At 40.4% G+C, this 18,082-nt stretch overlaps 1 protein-coding gene across 3 annotated transcripts in view; it reads left to right on the plus strand.

Annotated features, from left to right (window-relative positions):
* COL4A2 (collagen type IV alpha 2 chain) overlaps positions 1 to 18,082 on the plus strand; it is a 149,559-nt gene that overhangs the window by 82,934 nt on the left and 48,543 nt on the right. For all 3 annotated transcript variants that reach the window (XM_037375714.1, XM_037375715.1, XM_037375713.1), the window contains 5 exons: positions 13,238 to 13,372; positions 13,455 to 13,499; positions 15,601 to 15,717; positions 16,416 to 16,487; positions 17,993 to 18,028. In XM_037375714.1, coding sequence (XP_037231611.1) covers positions 13,238 to 13,372; positions 13,455 to 13,499; positions 15,601 to 15,717; positions 16,416 to 16,487; positions 17,993 to 18,028 — 405 coding nt within the window. The remainder of the gene's footprint in view (positions 1 to 13,237; positions 13,373 to 13,454; positions 13,500 to 15,600; positions 15,718 to 16,415; positions 16,488 to 17,992; positions 18,029 to 18,082) is intronic.

Consider the following 18,082-nt stretch of genomic DNA (forward strand, 5'->3'; position numbering starts at 1 on the left):
GAGTGGCAGGTCTGGCGAGGTTTCAGCTGAGGTTATCAAAGCGTGGCAGAACCAGAAGCTTAGCTTTTCTTGTAAATACTGCACCCATCTAAACTGTAGAGATACAAGAGACCTCACACATACACAAATATGTCTGCAACAAGGACACAGCTATTGTATCCACAGGCAGATAGCTATTATCTTGCATCTTGGCTTTTGTTAATAATGCTAACTTTGCCTGAATAGTTCATAGTAATTATCAGTTTTAACAGTAAGGAAGTATACCCCCTCACGTCAGTGACTCCCTGCCCTTATCTTTAAAAGAAACTACAGTGCTCTATGGTTTGTGTTAGACACGCAAGGATCTGAAGATGGCAAACCAAGGGGAGAATAAATACGTACACAGACAGGGAAAAGTTCTGCAGACATCACAGAGAAGATCTGAGCAATAGACCTGGCAAACAGCTAAACTGCAGGATTTTAAGGAGGATTTTGAACATCAGGTGTATTGCTGTATTTCACCGAATCACAGAATGGTTGAGGTTGGAAGGGACCTTTTGAGATCATCTAGCCCAGCCCCACTTCTCAAGCAGGGTTAGATAGAGCAGGTAATAGCTGGTTAGTCCAGGTTATTGTCCAGGTAATTTGGGGGTTACCAATCTCCAGGCTGTAGTGACTCATTTTGCCATCCACATTATCACAGTCTGTATTGAGCACTGTAGTGCTCAATAACTGTATTGCTCAGAGTTTGTTTGCTTTCATATAACAAGTGTCCTTGGCCTCTTGACAAAAAAAGCAATAAAAAATATAAGCATTAGCTTACATAGGAGAGCTAGCACTGGTTCTTTTCAGAAGCTAGGTAAAACCTGTAAGTCCTCCCAGATGCAGAAGTTAAGAAAGTTAAAACTGAAACTTTTTTTCATGGAAAAAGGGGAAGAGGGAGGTCAAAAACTCAGAGGAGCCACATGAACATGGAGTACATTTGTTACTGCCTCTGTCAAAAATACAGAAGGCTGACGCTCCCTGTGGCAGTTGAAGTCATTTCAGGTACCTGGAGGATCCAGGACCTCTAAATCTAGGATACAGACATTCCAGCATTAGTTAGTTTTTTGGAAATCGGAAGCTTCAAATTTATCTCCTGCTTCCTTTCATCCTTGCCTGTAGCAGACAAGGTAAAGCAGGTGAAGCATCCTAGCAGAGATTCGGGGTCACGGTTAGCGTGTGAACGGCACCATTCTGACCTTTAGAATTGGAATTCGAATTTCCTTGTCAATAAATGCAGCCTCTCCCATTAGGCTGAGGGAAGCATCCCTGCAAGTAGATTGCCATAAGTTCATGAAGACAGCACATCACTGCACAGCACTGATTTCTTCAACACAACTAACACCGCAAGCAGACCATGTTTTAGCCAAGGCGGCACTAGTTTAACATAGCTTGGACTCATTCCGCAATCAGAATCTGAAATGCTGAAGGTGCTCTCCTCAAGCTGAAGCCTGAAACCAGTTCCTGGTGATGGGACCCGGATAAGTAGTCATGACAAATTCTTTAGCAATCTCTCTGGTATTCCCATAGAACAGGAAGGCTGCTTCTGCTGTTTCTCCTTGTCTGGAAGGCTTCTCTTTTCATTTATATTACCTGCATTTACTAGCAGAGAACAACACTAATTTTCTCCAGGGCCTGTCAAACTAATGTCTTTCAGGTAAAAGCAACTTGCCATTACAGTTTATAGTATCTTTGCTCCCCCAGTATCTGCAGAAAGAAAAGGAGTAAAGGATCAAACAGATTGGTTTGTCTGATTTCATCCCAATCCTTTGCTGAAGCAGCTGCGTAGCCCACACTGCCTACAATAAATGGTTAAAAAATTACCAGTAGCTTTTGAAATCAACATTTGAAATGATAAATAGGCATTCTCCTTGAGCAGCTGTGGAACTGTCTGCTGCTGATGTTCTCCAGAACATCCTTTCCCATGAGTGATGAGATTTTGGAATCTGCAGAAGATGTGTGGGCACTCTTGGCCCCCGTTATTGCTATCTCAAACTAAATGTAATAGAAAAACTAGATCTTTCTTAATGGATCTGGAGAGCTATACCTTCCTGTTCAAGTTTATACTCCACTCTTGACCCTCTTCAGGACTGTTATCACAAGTTACATTCAACAGAGAGAGTATATTTTTTCAGGTGTATGATTACAACTATTGCCTTCATGACTGAAAAGAAAATGTTTTTACTCTTTCCTGATTTCAAGGAAAAACCCCAAACTTGTGTGGGATCACAGAAATTCCCTAGATCATTCAGCTTCACCGACTACCATCAACTTACAAAAATCTTCTGTGAATCTGTGTATACGATAGACAGGTAACTTAATTGTATTATATAAAAGACAATTTCTTACAGCTTTTAGTATTTCTATTTACTACCTGAAGATGGCAAGGCTTCTCATAGATTACTTAGACTATTTGTTGTTTTTGGAGCCAAACCCAACACGAAGCCAGGCTCAGTTTAAAGACCATCGAAGTGATTGCATTAGAGTATTTGTGATGTTAACAAGCCACATCCACTGGAAGGCATAAGAGTTCATTCAGCTTCAGTATAAGCTGACTCAACAGCAGGCTTCAGCAGAGTCCTGGCTGCTGAAATGTCTAGAGCATCCGCATTGATACTAACAGCAAGATTAGCAAGTCATGTGGAGAAAACAACTGTGCAAACTCCATTCAGATGATCTCACAGCACCCTGCTGCTCTTGAGACCCATCTGTCCAGAAGCATTAGGAGAAAAAAAATGTGTCTTATTCCACATCAACAATGATTCTTCATATTGCTGCACACATCTGCCTTAAAGCCCCCCATCCTTCCTGGCGGTTCAGAGCCAATCATCTGGCCTTGCTGGGAACTCGGAGATCGTCCCAAACTGTAAATTCCCATGACCGGACTGGGAGGGTTTTTAAGGTCTGCACCAAGTCCCTTGTACATGTTTCTAGAGCGTGTATGCTGAGCTCTAGAGAGCATATTTCAGTATACAACTCACTAAAAAAGTCACAGCCTCTGTAAGAGAATTAAATTATTTCTACAGTTTAAACATCCAGTAGTAACTTAGATTTGCATTATCAAGTCAGTTCTGATAGCTGTTCCCACCACAAAAATAATTATACTTTTGTTTAAACAGAAGAGGGGCACAGAATGGAAAAATTGGCATATGATAGACTGAACTCCTGCAGGGGTTTTAATTTTCACATACTCTTAAACTCATGGAGCCTAATGAGCTTAACATTTTGGCCAGTTGCACAATTTGGAAATTTCAACAGTGACTGGGTTTTGGACAGAAAAAAAATGTTCTCACAAATATGAAAAGTGAACAGATGTTACTATTGGTGCTTCCAACGCCTACTGACAGAAAACATCTGTGTTGAACTTCCTGAATTTTAGGATCTTGAGAACACTCCCACACACTACCAGAAGCCATTTGAAAGCAATTGGACTGACGGATTGGCTTTCGGGTCTATGACTGAATGTTCTAACACGAGCAGGTGCTGGTTGTTGTCTTGCCTTGAGGAGCAAAGCTAGCCAAGCAGCAACCTTACAACCACCGACCCACTGTTATGCAAGTTGTTAGCATTTTGTGTGAACTGTGATTTTTAAAAAGTCATGAAAAGCAGTTGATCTTAATAGCGTGATGATAACAAAATGAATGGAATGAATGGAAAGAATGAAAAAGAAATACATTTTGGTGTAGATACTAGCAGATTATGATTGCACTGCATTGTATGCTGCCCTGGAAAGTGTCTGGCTTATTTAATCCTGTCAAAACCCATGTTGATTGAATAGAATTTTCTTCTGTTCTGAAAACACACACACTAAAAACGTGCGAGGCATTCACTGTCCCTCGAAATGCTCAGTCAGATGTTTATTAGGTACCATGACCAAAGTCTGCCCTTTTACACTGGGCATGATACAGCAACTGTCACTGACTAACTGGGAGTTCCCTGCTTCCTCCTGCTCCACACCCATCATCTTGGTATTTGTCTGCTGTAAGAGCAAATTTGGCAAGACGATTTTCCTCTCTGTTGAATTTTTGGTCAGCTATCAAACTAATCTTCTCCAGTTAATTAAATAGCAATTAAAGTTTTGCTAGGATAAATCAATGTCATTTTAGTGGTCTATAAAACATCATTAGTTCATGATCTCAACTTCAAGTTGATTCAAGGTATCATCTCAAAGTTATTTTAGTTAACTCTTTCTGAAAGTACGTAGTTGCAAGTCAGAGAGACAATATTGACATGTCAATATCAGTAGGTTTTTTCTGGTTTTATAGTTCTTTTAGGTTGGTTTAACCAACATAAAGTGAGTTGCTCCATTAATCGCACATCCGCTCTCGCACTAACCCAAAGCATCTGTTGAGGCTGCACAGCGTCAGGCCAGCCCCAGCTCTGCAGGTTTCTGAGATAGGAAGCTTTCCCCATGATCCCCTTACGTCCTACCAGAGCCCCATACCAGAATTTTAGCAGAGCCCAGTCTAAGCAGAGATTTTGTTATGCCCTAAATAAAGATGATAGAAACTGAGCAAGAAGCTATATAGAAGTCTTGAAGCTCTACAGAAGTCTTGGTATTTATGTGGCTCCTACCAGCCTAAACGAAACATGTATCTGAGTAACAAAAAATGGAAGCAAGGTTGGGGCCAGATGTTATACTTGGAATAAATGGATATGCTTTTGAGCACACAACATTATCATCTGATCATTTTCTTACACTGAAACATTTCTAACTCCCAAGAAAATCCTACTGGTTTGCACCACCAGTAGCAATGGTGCTGGCATATACTGACTGCCAAGTTTAGTACATTTATTGCATTTATATCCAGCACCTTTTTCATGCAGCATAATTCTCATGCTCACATTTATTGGAATCTTGATCCTAACTGCTAAATCCTAACTACAAAGACTTGATCTTTTGGGATATTGCCTTCTTGCACAGTTTAGAAAATGGAGATGTGGAGTTCCAACATTTGAGCTAGGGACCTAAACTCCTTTTGTAAGCAGGAATGGGCAGAAAAATGGGTACATTCAGGGTTCATTTGTTTGACCCTGTTCATTTGTTAATGCAGATTTGTTAATATCTGCATTAGGATGTATCACGCCATAAGGTATCACTCTCACCACTTAGGAGCTTTGCATGACTACATGGCATGTAGATAAATGTCTACATCTGTTCAATAAATACAACCCTTAAAATAAATTTCATGCCTTTCAAGTCATTACAAGTTCTACTACCTAATTCAGTAAAGCATGCTTACTAGATAGATATAGTTGCTAATATATGTCTTAACTCTAATCCCAAATTTCCCAATTTGTCTGTGCAGACATACTTCAGCAGAGATGCTGCTTTGAAGTTTCAGAGCTCTTCCCTTACTGAGCCTGCAAACAAAACCACCCTTCCCTCTGCCCACCACTTCCTTCCCACATCTTCTCCTCCTTCCTCATCTCCTTTCCTCTACGCAATAACCTTTAAAGACTTAGTATGGAAATCCTTGTGAGGTTTTGTCTAGACTTGCCGTTTTGGATGTTTTTCTTTGAAAGACTGTTGCTGTGGTCCCAGTATCGTTCTTTCTACAGCAGCTCTGCAAAGCACAGAAAGCTTTTCTGACATAAATTCTTATGTATTTTGTGTTGTGAAGATACTTTTAACTGGTTCTTTTTAGTGCTTGACCTACATTCCAGCATGTATTTTCTTTTACACATGTTTTATCTTCTTGGGTGACATAGCAACTTTCTGGAAGATCACAAATTAGATCAAACTGTGGGAACAGAAAACAGTACAAAATTATTTCATTTACTGACTACAGAAAAGGACTGTGGCTTCTGGTAAAGAGAACCCTTTCATAGTTCTTTTTTTATGAAGATTTAATGTTTATTCCTTCCTTAATTAAAAAAAAATAAAAGTGTGCAATCTGAATCACTGCTTTGGAATTAATGTTAATGTCATTTGGTCACTGCTGTCCTGAGAGAAAATGCCGCATGTTCAGACAGTGTAGTTGAAAGAGCAGCAAATTGTTACCGTGCCACTAGGCTGAACTAGCCTCATTTTTTTAGTTATTTTTAACTTTAAGTGAATTCTATAATTTTTTGTTTACTTTTTGATATAAATAAAAAAAGCCTTTTAACAAATGAGAAGGAAAGGGTTTTTTTTTTTTCTGAGAAAACAAGCTGGAATGTGAAACTCAGCTAAATAGCCTTCTCTGAAGTAGCAAAAGATAAATTAAAAATAGAAATAACCATTAGCTATGTACTTTTTTTAAAAGCCTGATGACTCTTTCAGTGCTACTCTGTGTTTAAGAATTGAATACCATAGCTTAAGGCACTTGAGAAAGTTTTGCATCATTTGCTTATCAATATTCAATTTAGATCACAGAAGTCCATCCTTTCCTAGCACTGGTAACCATGTGGTGGCAGAAGCTAATGCCAGCCCTGCAGTAAAATACAGATTCAGAACATAAATTTGAGAAAGTGCAGGCCTGTGATACTACACGTAAATTTTGCAGTCCACTGGAGAAATAATAAGTCTTTCTCGTTCCTCTTAGAAGACCAAGTCCCTATACTACATGAATTAAAGAGTGAACAATGAAACACAGGCACTGCAGGAAGCCGTGCTGCTCAGTTGCATGATGAATTTCATTCCATTTCATCTGCACTTTCCCAGTTGTCTCACTGCCAGACGTTTTGCAGGAAGCCTTCTGCTTTTGTTGCCTTAGACCTTGCACAAAGGTGTTTTGACCCTACCTGATCTCCTTATCAGATTTCCTGAAGGTTATGACATATGCTGGAAACGTGCACCTGAGGTGGTGGGATCTGTGTGCAGCAGCAATGGCTGGTGCCACCTAGTGAGGAGCTTCTGAATGCTCACTGCAAATTGAGATTAATCATTTTTTAGAAAATAGTCATTATTACAGTACTGAAGACACAGAAATAAAGTAACTTGCAGAAGACACAGAAATAAAGTGACTTGCTAATACGTTTAACAACCAAGCCTGCAGAAACTGCAGGATATTTTCTCCCAGATAATCTTTATTTCCAGTGGCTAGCATTAGCTATGTTTTGCTCTATATATTTATATTTTCTACCATTCCACAGATTGTTTTCACCTGCTTTTCCCAGGTAGAATTACAAAAATGTTTAAAACTTGCTAAAAAAAAAGACCTCCTGAATTGCTGAGGCAGATGGATCTGTTCAAACTACATTATCAATGTACAGCAAAATGATGTATGGTATAGAAATGTACCAGTGTCTTCTGTGTCATAGTAGATGTGCTTATCGGTGACTGAAGATGTACCCAGTGAAGCTTTGAAAGTGAGGGATTTTAAGCTTGGTTTATTCCAGTAACCAGTGAGAAGTGTGGGTAAACAAAAATTCCATCTTAGTAGGGCTGGCAGGAAAGGAAGACTACGCATGTATCCCTGCCATAGAAAGATTATGCAAAAATAATCAGTTAAGACCCACAGGATCTTAAACTTGTTTTGGAATTGGTTTTGTAAATAGTCAGAGGGTGTTGTGAGACAAGCTCACTGGAGATCTGTCCATGCTGGGCAGCCTGGGGCCACCAGAAGCAGTCGCTGACTTGAAATGAACTTGTTGAGCTATGGCAGCAGGATGCTCTGCCTCTCAGCTCAAAGCTGTGCAGCCCATACCTCAAGTATTTCTGGCACAGCCTACACTGCATGGAGCTGAAACTCCAAACCCTTCCCTCACATATTCCCCTCTAATATGTTCAATCTGTAAACTCCTGGATTTATGCTGCGGGAGAAATGCCAAGTGGTATGCACATCCCAGTCTCACTCTGCGCCACAACAGAGTTCTTGAGGTTGTTCCTTGTAGTTTATATTTTTGGACAGTGGGGGAGCACGAAGGTCATACATTTTTTTAGTTGGGCTCAACAATTGCTTTTCTATACCTACCTCCAGAGAAGATGCCTGAGAGATTCACAAATTCCCTACATTTACACCCCCCATTCTCCATATTTTGCCAGCGTTACATTTTAAAACTTTTCTGTTTCTTTCCTGTGTGCCTGCAGGGGTGCTTTTTCCTGGGTTAGCACTTTTAATCAGCTCAGAAGTTGCTCATTTTCCTTATAACTAATTTTATTCCCTGGTATGTTGCTCTCTGCTCCACTTGCTGGTCTCCCTGTAGTGGTCCTGCATCAAGGTCTTTGCTGTCACATCCTTTCCCCATCTGTTCTTCCGGGGACCGTTCCAGGCTGAGCTCTCTTACAAAAAGTCCCAGATCCCACTTGTCTGTCACGGTCAGATCACCCTTCCCATAGGAAGTGAACTTGTCCTTTCACCAGTGACCTTTTTAAATGTCAGGGAATTAACCTCCCTTCGTCTTGTCCACTATTAAATAAATGATGACCTACAAGGATCGTTTTCGTGTGGGGAATACTGAATCATCACATTCCGTATACCAGAAGCAGTTGCAAAATGGAAGTCTGTAATGAAATGTGGAGAAATGGGCTCAATGACGGTGAAGCTCTGCAGTAGTTTTGATTCTGTCTCCTTGTATTGCGAATCAACAGTTTTCTCCTTTCTTTGTAGCTCTGTGCTGGTAGGTGGACTTCTCAGCAATTCATGATGATGTTCTTGTATTTTAAAACCTTTGGAGCAGGTACTGTCATTTATTGTAACTATATTTGTATAGCATCTCAAACAATTGGTTGCTCTCAGAATTAGGTTACCCTCCTCTACCAGTTTTGTTTCCACACTGTAAATTTAGCAGTAAATTAGAAGGAAGAAAGTATTGCAACATGACATCTCTTTCATTTGACTGATCCTAAAAGAACTGAAAATTAAAGTTCAAGCTGCAGAACATGAACATTCAGTACAGATTTAAAAGTCTGTTCAGAATATTTTTAAGTCCACTGGGACTTAATTGCAAAATGTAGTTATTAAATTCAGTCACAGCCCCGACGGCACTTTCTTTCATGCACGTCACTGGACAAGCAACAATGTATATACAACATCGCAAATATTTTCTGGGAAGATTTTCTCCAGGCTTCCTCAATTTCTGACCTTTGCTTCTCTCTGTAAATAACTTTTGCACATGGCTGGGCCAGCCACATGAATTGTGTGAGACCTCTTCCAGTCAACTGAAGTCGCAGGAAGAGCAAAGCAGGGAACGCCTGTTTAGGACGTATGCTGCCGTTGGACGCCTTGTAATTTATCTGAACAGTTGTGGAAGTTTTGTATAAGAACAAAGAAAAAACTTCATGTTAGTCTCCAAAATACTCCGTCAGCCCACTTTTTCCTTTTCTTTCTGCGTGCTCCCTTGGAGGTGCTGGCCGTAGCATGCCATGCACGCTTGGGTAAGCCTCTTAGGACTGGCCTGTAAATCCAGTGGTGGGTGACACCAAGTAATCATGCTATGTCCTGGATTCAGAAGAGTTCCAGTTCACCCCAGCAAAATGGGAAGCCTTCTGCCTGAGAGCACTGTGGGCCAGAGCACGTTTCTGCATTGCTTTATCATTTAAGAAAAGGGGGCACCAGAGAAAGTACTTGATGAATTGTCTAAAATACAACAGATAGGGATAGCATGTTTCACTAGGCTTGCCTTTTTGTTGTCGTTGGGTTTGGATTTTTTTACCTGGCAATTTATTCTGGACACCATTTTGCATCTTTAGAGAATTTTCTAGGCTTTCGCTTTCTGACCCTCCAGGAGCTCAAGCAGAGCAGTACCATGCATGGCATGTTTCACACAGGGGAATTCAGGACTCTGTTAATTGAGTCATGCTTTATTTGACTAAACCTTTCAAACTGATTGTCTTTGCTTAAATATCCTCGATGACCTTTGCAAAAGAGAGAACATTCTTAGGTCATTTGCTAATGAACAAGGGACATCTTCAACAAAAGATCTAACATAAAGAAAACAGAGTAAAAGCTGACAAGCCTGAGTTAACAAAGGTTAACAAAGTTAATTCAGTTAACAAGCTAAGGTACTAATTGGCTGAAGAATTACACAAACATTGTCATGATATGAAGTACTTCCCGAGCTCTGACTCTAGCTTCATGCTAAACTGGTCCTAGAAGGATCAATTCTGTTGTCCTTGTCGGAAATAATACTAAATAACCTCTATTTCTCAGCAAACAAATGGTCAGATATTTACCAGGAAAGCATGAGGAAGGGGCGCTGGCATTGCCCAGCTCTCTTCCTCATTTTCCATTCCTTGTTTACCTCTTCCTCCACACCTGACAGAAAAATGGGACTGGAAGTGGGAGAGTGGAGTTTGGTGTAGGAACTAGAGGTAACCATGTTCCCTGTAATGGCACCTTTGATGTCTTACAGCTCTGTGTGGCCCCTGCAGAAATCCAGGCACGGATTTAACAGTTCTGAACATAACCAGCATTTTATCAGAAGTTACAATTAAGTGTTTTACATGTGTTTTGCCTGCAGCCTGCTGCCCACAGGAGGGGTATAGATGGGCACTGAAGAGATGATTTGCATATCTCAGGTGGATGAGTAGCTTTTGGAATTTATTTGATTTCTTGTGGCTTTTCAGGTACTTCAGAAATGAAGCAGCATTTTCAGTGTACGGAATCCATGTTTGCCTTTCTTTGTGGAAGTAACGGAAACATTTGTATTCGGAATTTCTCAAAATTAAATTGAAACTGGATCCAACTCAAATCTCTACAGTTGAATTTGCATAATTTGTGTTCTTTGCAGGTGTATGAGATATGTTTTCATCCTTTTTAAAGGTTCCTTTCCAGATTTGTGTGTATGGGGAAGAACAAACTAACTTAAGTATTTAATTAAATTTTAAGGCTTTATAAGTTGGAAATATTTTAGATCGATATTTTCATAAGAATTGGTACAGCTTTACAAAAAACAATAAAGAGTACAAACTGCATTTTTTTTTAATGAATGAAATATCTATTATTTCCCTTAAAAGGCAGTTTCATGGTGTATGTTCCTTTGTACGCTTAATTTCTTTATACTTAAATTCTGAGGCATAGTAGGTAAGATAAATCAAGAAAAAGTGACATCAGAAAAGACTTCTTCCTGATCTTGGAGCTCACAGTGATGAATATTGGTTCAGATTTAAGTCATTATTCTAGCGCTTCTAATCAGCACCTTTCCTCTTTGAGTCAGGTAACTAAGAAAATATGTTTACTGTGAATCTGCTTAGGCGAGGGTCTGCACCTCATAGCATAACTTTTAGAGATTCACTGATTTTTCAAAATATGAAACCTACGAATGTGGAGAAAGATGCCTTTGTAACAGCCAGCTGTGGCTGGCATAAGGAAATGAGCAGCTGCTTGTTAAGATGTGTATGCCTCCTGCCAGCACAAATTATATTTTATGTGCATTCATATAACCTTTGTTACTTCTCAGTTTGTTAACTTGAAAAGACCTGGCCTGCTAGCACCTAATAATCCACATGAATAGTCTTGGTTTAGAAGTAGGGATGCTATATAAAGTTGGGCTTAGTTGTAAGCAGAGGAGAGATTCTCTTCTCACACTGACAGCTCAAATACTTAAATCCATGGTGCTCTTTGGCAACGCTACTAAACCACATTTCGTCAAATTAATAATAACAATATAGAAAGAGATCCATACTGTGAGAGTTCCATCCTGGTCACCTGTCCTGAGAAACAACCTGTAATTCATTTGTCATACTGGCCCATTCCTAGTCTTCTTCCAAGAAAAAAATTGCACTGTTTTGTACTCTGGCTATTTCAGCTGCTCAGTATGGACTCACTGGATATAATACAGTAAGACTTAAAACATAAAAACTACTCCAACTGCTGTGACAGCCATTTTCCGCAAAAGCAGTGTGGAAAATTGATTTTTTTTTAGAACTAGAAGTAAGCTGTGTTTCAGTCATGATGTTTGTTTTCAGGTTTGTCAAGACAACTGTAGCATAGATAAATGTTAATTATAGATAGATTGTTGACAATGAAGTTTTGAAAGTGTGTCACAAATGGGCCTATCCTTCAATATGAGAATAAAATAAATTTTGCCTAATATCAATAAGGCGTTGTTCAGTATCTTTACTACAACTCCCTGAATACAAAGAAATTAGGATATCTTCAGGTTCACTTCTTCAGCTCCCTGCGCTGCCCTCCTTTGCTCATCCCACCTCAATGGCATTAAATGAGGTTGTACTATTTTTCTTCTCAGACAGGGATCGCATTCATCTTCTAGCTCTTTCTTTGCAGGCGTAGGTGAGTCTGTAAGATTTTATACTAAACCAAGGTGTTAATTTTTTATCAGCTCATTTGTATAAATATCTGTTTGCTCATGTTTTGCTGTAATTCTTATTTCATGAGAAACCAATGCTGTTGCAGACTGGTCTGTGAAAAGTCTTAATTGCAATTTTAAAATATTTTCATTAGGATCAGCTTAATTAGAACGTCTTGGTAAATGGTACTTTGCACCGCTGAAGGGTATTTCTCCAGAAAAGATTGTGGCAATTTGCTGTTAGTGTCATTAGTGCACTGAGTACTGTAGAGCATGCAAAACATATGTGCCTTTGGTGACACTACGTCTGGAATGGCTTTCAGATACTTTGGTTCACAGATCTCAGACATACTGTCACAGCCCATTACTTAAACCACCGTTGTGTCATTGCATTTTTTCCCCTGTTGAGCCTTGTGATGTTGGCAGTCAACAAGGGGATAATTTTTTAACAATGTTTGAAGTGGCCTGAAAGAGCCAAACCAGTGCTGAAAGGGAGAATGACAAGCGAGCCCTGCACTCAACTCTTCAACCTGTGTGGATGCATGTACACCAAATCATTTTTCAGACTACACTGCTAAATAGAGATATCAACCTCAAAGAGGCAGAAATTCCTGCCATTAAATATCAGACTCCATTTGTACGTAATACAGCCACTAAGCAGATTTCACAGTTAAACACATTTTACTTGCTTGGTGTGTAGTCGGTTGTGTTGTAGGTCAGTGAGGATCACTCTTGAGAAGCCTTATTCCAAAGAGAACACTTTTTCATAGAATAGCCATGAATATTCAGGTGGTGAATGTTGACTTGAGTGTTAATTTCCATGCATTGATTTTGTCACACACAATGTGGTCACTGTTGCTGGAGTTTCCCTGCGTGGTGTTGCCAGATGACATTCATCAAAGAGTCTGGGCTACTGGAACGGAAAGAGATTCTGTGTTTATTTTCTCTTTAAGAGATTGACTCCATTGCAGCAGTGATAACTAATCCATCTTCGTGCATCACAACTGTTCCTAAATAAATGCTTTTTTATTATTTTTATCAGGGCCAGCCAGGACTCCTTGGATCACAGGGGTTCACTGGACCACCGGGATTGATGGGGATCCCAGGAGTGCAGGGTCCCAAAGGTCACAAAGGTGAAAGAGGATATCCAGGAATAAGTGGACCCAAAGGAGAAATGGTAACTTTTGAATATCAGATGGTTTAGCTAATGAGCAAAATACTGGGCAGAACATTGTTTTAATTGTGCTGTTTCATTCTAGGGGCAAAGAGGAGTCACTGGATTCCCCGGGGCAGATGGCATTCCTGTAAGTAGCCAGTTACCTCATCTTTAAGAAATCACCAACTGCAAATATTGCAGTCTGGTTTAAAGCCTTTGTACTGTAATTAAAATCTCTGGGCTAAATTCTGCACCAGCCACACACTTAAGCTAAGGGCATTTGTTGAAGTGTGTGGAACTGCAGATACACAAGAGAGCAGAAACTGTGCTCCCTCTCATTCCTTCAAATAATTAAGGTACATTTGCTTTGTCCTGTGAAGAAATCCCCTTGTAAAGGGGACAGGAAAGGACAGAATTTCCTGTGTCCCTGGAGGTTACCCAGCTAAGTATGCTCTTTTGTAGGAAAGAGCTGTGAGATAAGCCCTTCACATCTCTTAAGCTTGTGATGAAGGATACCAGTGGGTCGTTCCGTAATTATTTCAGAGTTGCAAAGCACGTAGAAAGACCAATAATTTTAAGACTACTAACCACTGTTATTTGCTTTATAGCTCATATGGCATGCTGAGATAGTCTTAAAAAACTGAACACTAAACAGGGTCAAACTTTGAACAAAGTGACCAGGTCCATGAAACTGAAACATTCAAAGAGGAAAACTGGGTAAAGTTCACAGCACAGTATTTTCCCAGCTTACACTTCTTTACATCTTGTGTCATAAAATAACAAAGAAATCTGAGTCACTGGAATCCCTGGACAGAGTTCCCAGGCTTGGGTTTCCTTTGTAGTGCTCCCTGACACCGGGGCCCCACTCTGCAGCCCACGCATCCACATCCACTCTGCTTTCACCCTTTTTTGTTTCCAGAAGAGTTCCCTATCGAGTTTCAGGGCTTTCTCTCTAACAATCTTCCCCCTCTCCCTCTTTCTCACTCTTAAAGGAAAAGGAAAAGACCCTCTTTCCCATTCCTATTAACCCTTCTGAAGCCAAGGACCTTGTTCGTCTCACCACGTCATACTGTTTGTTCTGAGGACTCTAACATCCGAGGAAGGAGAGTAAATCGCTGCCCTGTGAAGCTCAGCGTTGCTATAGCTGGACTGCTTCTCTCATCTGAGGAAGTTTTCTTTTTTAGCCCTGCCTTCCCAAACTCGTCACATTGCACTGTGAGGGATAAATACCTTCAGACAGTACTTGAACCTGCATGCTCATTGTGTCCTGTCCTCAAGGTCCCTTGCCTTTCCCACTCGCTTACATTCTCCAACCAGTTTTCTGAGGCCGCGGCTTAGCGCTGACCATCGGAAGGCAAGTAAATAGGCGCGTGTGCAGACTGTAATGGCACAGTGCTAGGATGTGGGCTGAAAGCCAAGAGAGGATGGTGGCAAGCCTGGATCTCTTCTGGGGTGTCTAATACTAGTACCTGATGGAGCTACATAGGGAACCGAACAGATTTCTTTTTCTCCTAAGCAAGAGAGCAGAAGCAAAGAGAAAACTCTTGCTCTAGACAGAGGAGAAGGGAGAAATGTTTTATGTTAGTTTCTGGTTTTTCTGACTGAGTCCCCGGGAAGAAAGAGCTGCTCAAAGGCAGATTTGCTTCTCATCAGCCTCAGTGCAAACCAAAAGCATCAGCAATTAAGGTGAATGTAGGTACAGCAATGGAAATCCAGTTTGAGATGGGAGGCTCTGTCTGGAGGTTCTGCAGTGCCCTGGCTCCCTTGCTTTGAGCCATGCTGTTTTCTTCTGTACTTACAGCCTCATCACGGCACTCAACCTAGTTCCTAAAGCATCTCTGACTTTTTTCCCAGCTTGGAAGCTGTTCAAAGCCAGTGAGGAACCTTTATTCCCACTCTTCCAGTGTGAAGCACTGAAATGCTTAACAATCCCAGTTCTTGGTGGCTCCCTGCACAGCAGCATCATCTGGCTTAGTTCTCTGCTTAACAGAGCCTGCATTGAAGATAGCTTTCTTACCCTTTCTGAAAGGTCCTTCACTACTCATTTTTTCATGCTGTCTGGGGCATCTGGTTCAAGCTGCAGCTATATTAAAAAAAGGCACTGTCTGTTTCTGTCTTTGAAAATCATAGTTTCCCATGGATCCAAGCCTTGGGCTTAATGTGAGAATGTCTAAATACTGTGTGACTACAGGAAAAGGAAAACTAGAAACAGATGGATAGATAAACACTTTTTTTTTTTTCTTCAACAGGGTCATCCAGGGCAGCCAGGATCAAGGGGGAAACCGGGTCATGACGGCTGTAATGGGACAGTAGGTGATCCTGGTGACCCAGGAATTCCCGGAGTCTCTGGTTTCCCTGGTACCATTGTAAGTAGCTGGCAGCAAGTACCTGAAGCTAAGATCATTGCTGAACTGAGTTTCATTCACATGTGTGTTGGAAGAGAATGGGCCGTCTCTTAATGGAGCTCCCTTTTGGCCCAGCAGAGCATCTGTGCGGACTTATCATGGACGCACTGCACTCTGCTTGCTTATTAAACTGCAGCTGGGGCTGCGAGCTCTGACCAGAGCTGTACATGCCACATAGATCTTGCAGAGAGATTACTTCAGGAAAACCAGTATAGTTTTATCCAGTAGTGATAAAATAATATTAAACTCACAATTTCTGATGAAAGTAACCTTCTCCTTCCCTGCCCCATGGCCAAAGTATTGGCTTTCCATGGCGCAATACGTAAGAAGATGCTGAGGTGAGCAATGGGTCTCCATGATTTCCCACGGCACGTCAGCCCTGGAGAGCTGCAGCTGCAGCTCTGGCTAGGAGGTGCTACCCAGTAATACCGCTCCCATGTAATGGGGGGTTCTTCCCCCGGAATCCAAAATTCATTCTGCTATGTACTGTGAGGGTTTACACTTTGTTTTTAAACCATTAATTTTCAAAGCTAGGCATAGTGTCAGCCCCTAAACAGCAGTATGAAAACCCCAACCAATACTTCTCATTACTCTTAGCCGTGTATGTATTAACATATATGATATCAAAGCTTACTTTACTATTTTTTGGTCACCTCCAGGGAGTCCAAGGGCCAAAGGGACAGAAGGGGGAGCCCTATATACTGCCACCGGACATCATAAGCCGATACAGGGTACGTCTCTTAACTCCTGTGAGTTATTCATGCTCAGTACAGTTTTACAAGCAGATGACGGAGAGTTAATTTTTCTTACACTTTGATGGGCACCTTCCAAGAGGCCCACTTCGATTCTGTCTATAGACTTTGCAAGGCAGTTTCTGATTTCTCTGGTTACAGCAAAGACTATCTGATATCCAGGGGGGAATAAATCTCCACACAGTTATTTGCAAGGAATTCCAGTCTATAGGTGGATTGCAGAGGCACTGGACCTGTTGTAGTTCAAGTATTACTCTTTTATTCGATGACTACCTTTGTATCATGCACAACAAAATCATTCCTTTGCCATAGTTTTGTCCATTGAATGATTCTGTTTACTATTAGCATCCTTTATGTATAATTCTCATGCAGGAGTTTGGTTGACTTTGGATAAAATATGCATCAATATATTGTTTAGTTATTTAGTAAACGCCAAGTATTCCTATGGGTGCTTTTACTGTAATCTTTAAAACTTGTTTTGTAATTACTTGTAGCTTTTTCTTGTATATGTAGTCTTGTATAATTTGAAGGTATCAGATGAAGATAAGGGGTTACATATGCTGTTGGAGTATAAACTGTGAGAAAATTACAATGCTTCATCTGAGCTGTACTCAGCACAGAAGGAACTGCTGACATTGTTTATGTATATTTTGTGCCAGTGACGAGCACCAAAATAGGTTTTTCTGTTGGCATATTTGTAAGTTGCCTTTTCCTTTCAGAAACTTTAAATCTGCACTTGTTAGTAATTAGGAATAATTTAGGGATGATTAAGTAATGATTAAGAATTGCTCAAGTATATTGTGGCCAAGGATGGATACTGACACCTCTATTCATTTCAGAAAGTACTTGGTTCCACAAATTATTCTGTTAAAGAAATGCAAATTAACTAGATAGATAGGATGCTATTCAAAATGATTGAAGGTGTCTGGACTGAGTACCACATTATTTATGGGTATTGGAAGGTCTTTGCGCTAGAACATTTTTGGATCCAATTTCCAAAAACATTTCAACATGTACTGCAGTTAAAATATGTGGTCACTGAAAACAGTATGTTCCAAATGCTTTTAGTGACTCAGAAGAGAATCAAAATCATTTGGTAATTCCCATGCAACTCATGAAAAATAAGCTTGTACATTTCAGCTAAGGTTATAGCCCTAATTAATCCACTGGTTAGATACAAGTTTTCAAAAAAGAATTAAACATGGTCTGTTGTCCATTGTAACTTGGTTCCCTAACTTCCCTGGCCAACTTTGTACCCTCCCACTGTACTGCATGCAACTACGCTAGACATAGAAAGTACAAAATCCATGGTGGTCCACATTTGGTTATCTCAACACCTCTATTGAATGCATCTGTATGTAAGGGTTTCTGTAGCACTGTATGCTATGATTTATTTTTGGAATGAGAAAAAAAATAGTGAGAGAAAGACTTTATTCAGTTATGTATATAGTATTTATTGGATTTTTTACTTCTTTGGTTTTTAGGGGGAACCTGGTGATCGAGGGTTCAATGGTTTTCCAGTAAGTAGTATTACAGTGAATGTGATAAAATATCCATAGTAACTGATACCAGAA

Source organism: Falco rusticolus, chromosome 2, assembly GCF_015220075.1.
Source record: "Falco rusticolus isolate bFalRus1 chromosome 2, bFalRus1.pri, whole genome shotgun sequence".
Classification (NCBI taxonomy): Eukaryota; Metazoa; Chordata; class Aves; order Falconiformes; family Falconidae; genus Falco; species Falco rusticolus.